The 10,700-nt window shown below is 42.1% G+C and overlaps 2 protein-coding genes across 3 annotated transcripts; both read left to right on the forward strand.

The window, feature by feature from the left end:
- The first annotated feature begins 387 nt into the window (after positions 1–387).
- Positions 388–4,146, forward strand: fgg (fibrinogen gamma chain). The gene is made up of 9 exons (XM_067250601.1): positions 388–450; positions 550–615; positions 1,006–1,192; positions 1,429–1,513; positions 1,841–1,971; positions 2,292–2,425; positions 2,513–2,697; positions 2,895–3,172; positions 3,495–4,146. The coding sequence occupies exons 1-9, from the start codon at positions 388–390 to the stop codon at positions 3,680–3,682; spliced, it is 1,317 nt and encodes a 438-aa protein (XP_067106702.1). The 3' UTR covers positions 3,683–4,146.
- Positions 4,147–5,331: 1,185 nt separating this feature from the next.
- Positions 5,332–10,636, forward strand: plrg1 (pleiotropic regulator 1). 2 transcript variants are annotated; one of them, XM_067250423.1, is made up of 15 exons: positions 5,332–5,467; positions 5,782–5,888; positions 5,981–6,111; positions 6,283–6,336; positions 6,428–6,521; positions 6,669–6,762; positions 6,965–7,066; positions 7,222–7,314; positions 7,601–7,750; positions 7,946–8,047; positions 8,510–8,612; positions 8,792–8,900; positions 9,392–9,531; positions 9,799–9,992; positions 10,254–10,636. In XM_067250423.1, the coding sequence occupies exons 1-15, from the start codon at positions 5,459–5,461 to the stop codon at positions 10,311–10,313; spliced, it is 1,542 nt and encodes a 513-aa protein (XP_067106524.1). In that variant the 5' UTR covers positions 5,332–5,458; the 3' UTR covers positions 10,314–10,636. The 2 variants fall into 2 exon arrangements, with proteins under 2 accessions (XP_067106524.1, XP_067106525.1); XM_067250424.1 differs by having other exon boundaries at positions 6,286–6,336.
- The last annotated feature ends 64 nt before the right edge of the window (positions 10,637–10,700 follow it).

Genomic DNA, 10,700 nt, shown 5'->3' on the forward strand with positions numbered 1-10,700 from the left:
CAAACTGTGGCTTGGTCATATATTGATGTGGAGGTTTCTCATCAGTTCTATGGAATACATTGTAAGATATGCTTAGTAATGTTTTTCAGACTTGCTTGTAGTGTCACGAAACATCAAGACCAGCAGGTGACTTGCTGATTGGGTGACATTTGTTATTTCTGATTCCTATCCCCGCAACATGGGGGAAATGTTGAATAGTGGACAGATGAGTCATAACGTTGTCCTAAACATTTTGCGGGGGAGGTTATGAGTGGGATGAGCAGGTATGTGTACACATGGACTCTTTATCAGCAGGACCAAGGACCTTGATCGGATAAAAGTAGCGGAGGGTCCAGAGAACCGCTCATTCTGCAACAGGTCAACACCACTAACGGTGGCCAAGGACAAATGGCTTCATCACTTCTGTCAACAGCAGTGGGAATTTTAATGCTATTTTCCTTCTCCTCTGCTGTAAGTTAAATGTGTTAGGGTTTTTTGTCTGGGGGGCACTTTCGGGTTGTCAGCAGTGGTAGTCTAAAATGATGTTCTGTTTTTGTTTTTTTCCTGTAGCAAATGAGAGGAGATGGGATTTCCAATCAGGCATGTCCCCAGTCATGCACGCAGAGCGACCAGTTTGTAAGTATGTTCACACACCTTGTGTGCCAATTTAATGTGCAAAACTTCTTGAATTAAATAGATATGTTCAAATGTGAATTGACTTTTTCCCATATGTTGTTCTCAACTTGGTGTTGTGAAGGTGCTCTAGAGTGACACTATGCTCGTACATGTAGTGTACAATGCTCTCTCATCCCGTATGCCTTTAGACGAACGGCACATGACGTGCTTTGAATGTCAAAATACTGTCAAAATACTAACAACTGTCCAACTATCAAACAGTTTGACAGCTCCCGACTTGTCAAAACACCACATGATCAGGAGTGCAGAAATGTATCCCATGAGCTGTCAGAACACATACATGTAGGTGGGTCCCATCGCCTTAGACCACGTCTCCTCTGTTCCTCATAGGGCACGTACTGCCCCACCACATGTGGAGTAGCCGACTACCTTCACAAGTACAAGCCAGAGGTGGACCGGGACCTGGACGACATGGATAGGATTCTGGCTGACATAACCAATCAGACAAAAGGAGCCGAGGCAACAGTGATCTACATGAAGGACTCGGTCATGTCAGCCCAGAAGAGCTCCCAGCCAGGTAACAGAAATATATCATTTCATAGGGTTGCATGACTGTGCTGGGATAGTGGAAATTGAGAGAAATGTGGAATAGGCATGTACATAGCTGAAAGTCACTTTTCTAACTGAGACTAATTGTACTGGACTTCAATTCAATCTGTCCTCATAAGGTGGGGTGTGTTTGAGTGTGTATATGTGTGTGTGCAGATTGGCGGTAACCATAGATTTTAACTTTTGCATTGCTTATTTTTTTAGATCACTACTTTAAGAAGTCATCAAGCATGCTGGATGATGTCCTGCGTTTTGAGAAGAGCATCATAACACAAGAACTGCAAATCAAGTAAGCCTCATCAGTATTCATCTGAGTGTATCTTTCAAGTATTAATCTGAATGCATTAAAAGGCCTCTAGAGAACAATAGAATGGCTGAACAGGCTATACTGGTACATAATTTGTACTGTGCAACAGAATTTAGATTATTAAAAAAATTATTCACCCATAATATTAAATTCAATGTAAGAAATATATTCACTTAGCAGACACTTTTATCTAAAGTAATGTGAAGGAGGGGATTTGAGACCTCTTAATCAAATGGTCTATGACAGAGCTGTACCCATCAAAAATAAAGTGCTACCTAGCATAATTAAATCTATTTCATCTTTTTTTAGTGAACTTCTATCGGCATTAGATTCCAACAAGAGGGCGATGTTGGATCTCAAACAGCTGTCTGTCCAACTGGAACAAAAATGCAAAGAGCCATGCAAGGACACAGTTGAGATAAAGCCTACTACTGGCAAAGGTAAAAGCAGCAACAACCTACAGGTCACTTCCATTTTGCAAGAGCTCTCTTAGAGTTCCCCACATCTGGTGTAAATAAATGTTTCGAGAACCAATTTATATTTTTGATCTATTTGGGGACAAAATAATGTGCTCCTTGTTAAATGAGTAGAATGCACTCTTGTGTGCATGGCACGGCATTTGCCAGAGGATTCGCTCTAAAATGGCAGAAGGGTCCATTTAAAGTAACAACGTACAGTGGTTGGAGTCTGAAATCTGATCTATCTTAATCTGAACTATTCATCAGTCATCTCACAACTCACATTGTCTATTTGACTCCAGATTGTCAGGATATTGCCAACAAAGGAGCCACTGCTAGTGGGCTGTACTATGTGAAGCCAGTGAAGGCCACAGAGAGTTTTGTGGTCTACTGTGAGATTGACTCTTTTGGACGGGGCTTCACTGTCCTGCAGAGGGTAGGTGACGTCTCCACCAACATGTATTGGCTGAAGAACAAAAGCATAACAGCGTAACCCATATGTTCACCCTCTTTTTGTCTATAGAGACGTGATGGAAGTGTGGACTTCAGCAAGGACTGGATACAGTACAAGGAGGGCTTTGGCTACCTCTCCCCTGATGACAAAACCGAGTTCTGGCTTGGCAATGAGAAGATCCATCTACTCTCCACCCAGTCCTCCATCCCCTATGTGCTTCGGATAGAGCTTGTTGACTGGGAGGGGAACACAAAGTATGTACTGCTATCATAGTATCTGTACACCAGTGTACCATTAGATTTTGTATTTATTGTATTCATGTACCATAAATATCTGTGATATATTTTCTTTTGTTTTTGCATGGATGAAAAGCTACCTTCCAACCTCCAGTTGCTTTAAATTAAGTTGCAGTGTCCATTCTTTAATTTAATTGTCTTCGTCTTTGCATCAGGTATGCCGACTATGCTATGTTCAAAGTGGGGCCAGAGGTTGACATGTACCGCCTTACCTATGCCTACTACCACGGAGGTGATGCTGGCGATGCATTTGACGGTTTTGACTTTGGCGATGACCCCAGCGACAAGTTCTACACTTCGCACAATGGCATGCAGTTCAGTACGGCCGAAAAGGACAACGACAAGTTCCAGGGCAACTGTGCCCTCCAGGACGGGTCTGGGTGGTGGATGAACCGGTGCCACGCCGGTCACCTCAATGGCAAATACTACATGGGTAGGTACTCTACCCACATGGCTCCAGTTTGTAAACATCCATACTTCATCCTCAATAGTCTGTTGTCAAAGATGTTTCTCTGTCAGTAATGAAGGCTACAGGCAGGTGACTACAGCCTTATATGGAATACAATGTGATTTAGTTTAACCACACGAGAACTTACATGTGCACATCTGAAATTCATGAACATGCGCGTGCTCATGTAAAATGTATGTTATTTAATCACATGTAACGTGTGTGCACATGTGAAATTCATGTAGTTTGGTTTAAAGGACATTGGACTCTCCCATTTAATAATATAACAACCTTGCTCCTGTCCCAGGTGGGAAGTACACAGAGAAGGATGCCGGCGAGTTCGGCTATGACAACGGAATCATATGGGCCACCTGGCATTCTCGCTGGTACTCTATGAAGGAGACCACCATGAAGATCATCCCCATTAACAGGATTGTGGGTGGTGAAGGGCAACAGGCTGGGGTCAAACAGTTTGGAGGACTGGGAGACAACTAGAAATACATGACAGGTTTTTTGACTGCCATGCCTCTCACTGTAGCTGGGCCAAATACATACACTCATATAATCATTAAATACACTCACGTTTCTGCTGTCTTAGAATATATTTTTGTGAATTACTTGGACTTGTTCTTTATCACACTGCAATTACACAATCCAACTTTGATATGCATGTCCTTTGTGTCTTGTTGAGAACTTGTGAATGCTGGATTTGCATGTTCTTCTAGTAATAAGTCTGGTTGGATTTTGACTTAATAAATGTTGTCTTTTCTTAATGTATGATGATTTGGGAATTTTTGTTTCCACTTGTGGTTATACTACAGCTATATTCAAACAATTAAACAAGGGTATACTGATTCTTTTAATTTCTAATAACTTGTCAGATTCACTGCACCAGAACATAAGCATACAATCCTCTACAGTGGAAAGCATTTTCATGAATAAAGTAAAGTCAAAACATAGTACACTATGCTTTTATTAATTGACTTTTACATTTTCTTCCCTTTAGTTTAAAGATGAATGGCATATCTGCCTTCCATGACGAATGAACTACCAGATTAATTAATCTTAGTCTGCACCCACACAGACAGGCTTTCAAAGAAATGAAAAAGGCTAGCCTTTCAAAAGTAAATATGTCAGATTTAAAATCCCTTAAAATCAATTTGTCTGTGGATGTCATTGCATAAAGTAAAATGGCATCTATTGTAATTGTGACCCTCTGAACTAATCTTACAGATGGAATTTTATGACAAATGAGACATTTTGTCCAGAAGACACTATGGAAGTCGTAAAGGACTGCACAGACACTATGTGAGACTTTTTGTGGGTGTGTGCATCAGGGGCGTTGATCAAAGGCCTACCCAAAAACGAAAAATCTCAGAAAAATTATGCACCGGGGGCACATCGCAAAGTAAATAAGTAGAAAAAACTGAAAAGATTCCTATCCATACTTTTCTAGGCCTACCTAAAAAGATTATTCTGGCTACGCCCCTGGTGTGCATGCATGGGGGTGTATTTGTGTACAACGAGTACATCAAATGTGTGTCCAAACTGGACTTCTTTTAAGTCAATATATCCCAATAGAAGCTCGTTTGAGGTCAACCAAAAAATCTGATCATGTTATTCATTGATGTGTTTAGTAATCTGTAAAAAAAAATACTACAGTACCATAAGGAAGTAATGCTTGAACTGATTAAATCAGTCAATTCGAACCATCAGAACAATATTGCACTATGGAAATGTCTGTTTGATTGCATCATACTGAAAAATATCGACTTTATCAATGAACTTTGCTCGACAAACACCATGGTGTCATACAGAACAAGAAATACTGAAATCCAAATAAACACTTTGAACTGTTTTCCTTCTGAGATGGTTGTGGTCTTATCACAGGCTTTATTTGTATCCAGTGAATGCAATACTATACAATCAAGTAGAACAAAGAATACATAATTTACTGTATTCATTTAGCAGACATATTTTATAACTTAAAAACGAATAATGTGTAATGATGTACCATGATTATTTCAAATGCCATGTATGGATTTTTCTGAACTAACTTTGGCCTGTGGGCGGCGTTTCTCCTCTTTGTCTCAAGGCTGATTCGCTAACCCGGAAAGAATAGTCATCTAGAATTCTGTTTACATCCGGTACAGTCAGCCCTCGCGCCGTAAGAACTTGTGCTTAGTTTTGAAGCACAGTTGATAGCGTTGAATTCTTTATTTTCATCCTCAGATTTAGCCGAATATTGCAGTTTGATAATTTGGGATAAAGATGACGGAGGTATGTTATTTTGTTAAATTGATAGTTCTTTGATGTGGTGCCTGAGCCGCACAAAGCTAATGCGTTAGCATTACACGATCACAACGTAGACCATTGTATTCCAGATACTCGCTAGCCCTTCCAGCGCATATCCAATCTTAAATTAGTATCTCCTCTAAATTCAAAAGTTCGTTTTTGGTAGTGTATTAGCAATTTTGTAGACCAGATACTACACTTTCTACTTCGCTTTGTGTGCGCTCTACAAGCTATGCTTCAGTCCTGTGTACATGTCCTTAAAAATGCTTTTAACGAACGTGTCCGTGTTCTTGCCTTAGGATGTGCAGAAGCACTCTGTCCACACCCTGGTCTTCAGGTCCCTCAAGAGAAGTCATGACATGTTTGTGGCTGACCATGCCAAACCAGTCGCCTTGGATGATCAAAGGTAAAGTGTTTCTACCGTGCTTTCTTGTAATATATATTAATTGTGAATAGCTTCTCACATCACATGAGTTTTTTTGGGTAATTTATCCATAGCCACAAGGTGAAGATGGCTGCCAAGCTGAGAGCAGACTATGGCGCTGTGTTACACATGCCTGTCCTAAAAGAAGGGAAGGACAGAGTCTTGGGCTCAGACATGCTCAGCATCCAGAACTACAGTCAGTCAGGTGAGATCACCATCATCATGATATACCAAGAGGACAGTTGCTTATTGTTACATACCTTGAATGTGTCTCCAGACTTATCTGTCCATTTGTGAGGTTCCAGCCTGCTCACCTGAAGTTCATAGATAACTACTGTAAGCTTGAATTAAACCTCTGCACACTTTTGCTTTCAAGGAGATGATCCAGAGTACTTGGTCACTGGAACTCACGCATACCCATCTGGACCTGGTAAGACTTCCCATCCTAGATCATCTTATGAACTGAGTGTAAAATAGTTCTGACTTCCTCTTTAAATGATGGTTTGGCGTTATGTCCTCAGGGGTGGCGTTGACTGCAGACACCCAGCTGCACAGGCTTCCAAGTGAGGGAGGAGTTCATGCCCTGGCTCTGACTCTACCAGGATCTCAATCCAGGTAGGATGGATGGATAGATAGATCAACAGGGTCTTTAAAGAGAAGGTTTTAGCAGCAAGTTATTTACTGTACAAAGAGTGGTACATATGAGCGTTCACTGCTTTCGTCTGTCAACATCTAACATTGTCATGCTGTGATGTCTTGAAGGCAGGACGCTAGTCGCACTGCAGCCGGCGTCGGGGACATTCACAGGCATGCAGGGGGGGCGGAGAGATCCATGCCTCCTCACTCACACGCAATGGTAATTTTTCACTCTTTATATTCAACAGACTTTTACCCATCATGTGTACCTTTTGATATTTCAACATCGATTCAATATCATTGAATCAATGTTGAATCATTCGTTCATTGTCAACAAGGTCAGTGAACATATCATATTTCACGTTCCAACTTTCGACCTGGCAATTTCTGTACATATTTCAAATGCTGTTCCCCCTCTGTAGTCACTTATGGAAGGAGGTGGCACCAAGAACTCTGCGCTGGCAGCGAGGAAAGCACCCACCATGCCCAAACCCCAGTGGCATCCTCCATGGAAACTGTTCCGGGTTCGTACCTCGCCTTGGAACATGTTCTAAAGGACTCTCTCACACGCCACTACACTGTAACAGTGTTTATCTATACGTGATGGCCACAATACACTCATGGGTAAAGTATTGTACTCTTGACGTTGGTATTCATCGGCTGTGCTGTTCAATGGCAGGTCATCAGTGGCCATCTTGGCTGGGTGAGGTCTATAGCTGTGGAGCCTGGGAATCAGTGGTTTGTCACCGGGTCTGCTGACAGAACAATCAAGGTGAGGACGCACAGTATTTTTTGTTCCCTGGGAGTCAACAAGTACTTGTTGAGATACCGTAGGGCATGCAGTTGAACTATGCTTACTCGGCATACTGTTTTAAAAAATACTTTCCTCGTCTGTTTTTGTTTTTTTTGTTATTCCTCCCGAGTCAGTGGCAATTGACCAACTCTAGACCGCATACCCAAAGATTATTAACCCTGAGCATATCCAAACCAGCTCCTGTATGACAGCAAAATACATAACCCCCTTAACTCCAGCTCCTTTCCCCCTTGTGTGTCCACAGATCTGGGACCTGGCCAGCGGCAAGCTGAAGCTCTCCCTGACGGGTCACATCAGCACGGTGAGGGGCGTGGCCGTCAGCACCCGCAGCCCCTACCTGTTCTCTTGTGGGGAAGACAAGCAGGTCAAGTGCTGGGATCTGGAGTACAACAAGGTATGTCCTTCTGGATTATTCACCTTAAGTGGCTGATGAAAACTAGGGGCTTTGGCCATGCCACCATCTGCCAATTTTGGTGTCTGTGTGTCTGAGGTCAATTGTTGTTGGCAGGGAACGTTGGTGTCTGTGTATACTGTTTTTTTTGTTGTTGAGTTGACTTAACGGTTGCTGTTTGTTCTGTGTGTGTTCTAGGTCATCAGGCACTACCACGGCCATCTCAGTGCAGTCTACGGCCTGGACCTCCACCCCACCATCGACGTCCTGGTGACATGCAGTCGAGATGCCACAGCTAGGGTAGGTTCCTCAGTGAATGGAATAAAATAATAATGCATGGAAGATTTGATGTGAACATAACATTAATTAATTATTGAATTATGAATTAGTCATACCCTATGAGGAGTACCCTATTGCTAAATATCATTATTAATATCAGCATTATTATGTATATTCAACAATACCGTACTCCCTCTCGTGCAATTTTACTTTTTACATGCCTTTTAACACTTCTGCAAGCACCATTTATCAGTTAACAGCAACAGAAAAAAATAAAACAGCAACAGATTATGATCATTTAATCCTTTGGTACCGCCAATACAAAATAGTTTCACAACTCCGCTGCCCTGTTGCCAGTTAACACAAACTTTTCCTGCACAAAATGGCTAGTGCTAGCTACTTTGTATACATTTTATTCTTCCTATAGAAATGCTTGCATGGATAATGTACTTTGGGAGTTAAGAGTTTAGTTTCATCTGCTAGGTGTGGGACATTAGAACCAAGGCCAACGTACACACCCTGTCTGGACACACCAACACTGTGGCCACAGTGAAATGCCAGGCAGCAGAGCCTCAGATCATCACAGGTGAACTCTCGTTCCAGTATAAGCTTCTTAAAACACTCATCTATGGTTCATTTCCTGGTGTTAGTGCTATAGCTTTGGTTTTTGCTTTGAAGTTCAGTAACAGAAGGCCGATGTTTTTGGTCGAGTCTCTGCCTTTTTCATCCCAGATATTGACTCTCTCTCTCTGCCTGGGCCTACAGGAAGCCATGACTCCACCATCAGGCTCTGGGATCTGATCGCCGGGAAGACCAGAGCCACCCTGACGAATCACAAGAAGTCTGTCAGGGCAGTAGTGTTACACCCCCGACAGTAAGTCCAGAACCATGAAGATGATGATGGGCAAAACTGTCTCTGGTTATCTTTATCTTGACCTGGAAGACATTTTGTAAGTTACTTATGATATGAATCACGTTTTCCTGCAGAAAATGTGTTATTTAAGGTTGTAGGGCGGGGTTTGACGCAGACTGAGGGGGGGGGGGGACTAGATTGTGCGATAGACTAATGCGGTCTGCAGAGAAGGGAGACTGACGTTTTGGAATGGAAGGGAAAAAAACAGGACAGAGGAACACGGCGGATATCGCTCTTAAAAAAAAAAAAAGTAGCCGTTTGTTGCTTAGGCAGCCGCCTTAACTGATAAGTGCTGCAGGAACCCTGTGAATGGTCTCTGATTCTATTGTTTGACGATTATTCTTTTGCATTCTGGCTGTAATCCTGACATTAATGTACAGCAAGGAGGTGTAATGTAATGAACAGCTTGTATGATAACACCCAGTAACTCATGTCCTAACTGTTTTCATTAGGTATACCTTTGCATCCGGCTCTGCTGACAACATCAAGCAGTGGAAGTTCCCCGAAGGCAACTTCATCCAGAACCTCTCTGGGCACAATGCAATCGTTAACACCCTGGCTGTTAACTCTGATGGAGTCCTGGTGTCTGGAGGTACGTGATTGCTGATTGTGTGTGTGTGTGTGTGTGAATGCCTTTTCTTTAACTTCTATACTAGTGCTGCTCAGGTAGAAAACCTACTGGAGTCAATGTGACAACTACATCAGTGGTTTGACACGTACATTTAACACCACCACTTCAGATGAAAGCAAAAAACGATCTTTGAATGGCAACTAATAAAGTAGAAAACGTTGGGACCTGCCGTGCTGATAAACATGAGGGGCTCATTAACACGACCACGCCTGTACCCGTCTCCCTCAGCCGACAACGGCACCATCCACATGTGGGACTGGAGGACGGGGTACAACTTCCAGCGCATCCACGCCGCCGTGCAGCCCGGCTCACTGGACAGCGAATCAGGGATCTTCGCCTGCATGTTCGACCACTCAGAGAGCAGGCTGATCACTGCAGAGGCCGACAAGACTATTAAGGTGTACAGGGAGGACGACACAGCGGTAAGAAGGGCTCTCCTTATTTTCAACACAGACTGACGGTCGTATCGTTTTAATAGGGGTTCTTGATTGATTTCCACTGCTTTGAGATAAACGGGGATGTTATTCACAGTTATTGTGCAGTGAAGGCTATATGTATTACTGTAGGTAATGGTTTATGTACAGTATCTAACTAACTGGTAGAATGTTTTGTTTTTTTGCTGACACTGGTTGTTTATTTCGTTTATTTATTGTTTTTTTAAAGTTGTTTCTGTTTCTCTTTAGACGGAGGAAAGCCACCCTGTCAACTGGAAACCAGAGATCCTCAAGAGGAAAAGATTCTAATGTTTTTTTCAGTGATTTTAAAAATGTTTGTTTTTGTCAGTCAGATTTGTCTGCCATGTCTGTTGTAATTACAGCTACATCTAGTCTAAAATAATAGGCAAGAATGAGTGGTATTCATTGTAAAAAATGTCATCTTCTGTGGAATGTACTCCTGTAATAATTTCATTTTTTTCCATATTTGAGTATGTTAGTCGAACCAGTTTTCTGTGCCTCCAATCCAGTACCATTTACAAATCTACATGTTTGGTATCTATTTTCTGTTTCATTCAATTCAGTAGTGATTATGATATGCACAATAAAGGAGTACATCAACTTGGAGGAGCCAAAGGTGTTAAACGTGCAATTTCACATTTCGTCAGCAGAGTGAGACATAAAAGCATGACGTCT

Source organism: Osmerus mordax, chromosome 14 (genome assembly GCF_038355195.1).
Source record: "Osmerus mordax isolate fOsmMor3 chromosome 14, fOsmMor3.pri, whole genome shotgun sequence".
In the NCBI taxonomy this organism is placed as follows: Eukaryota; Metazoa; Chordata; class Actinopteri; order Osmeriformes; family Osmeridae; genus Osmerus; species Osmerus mordax.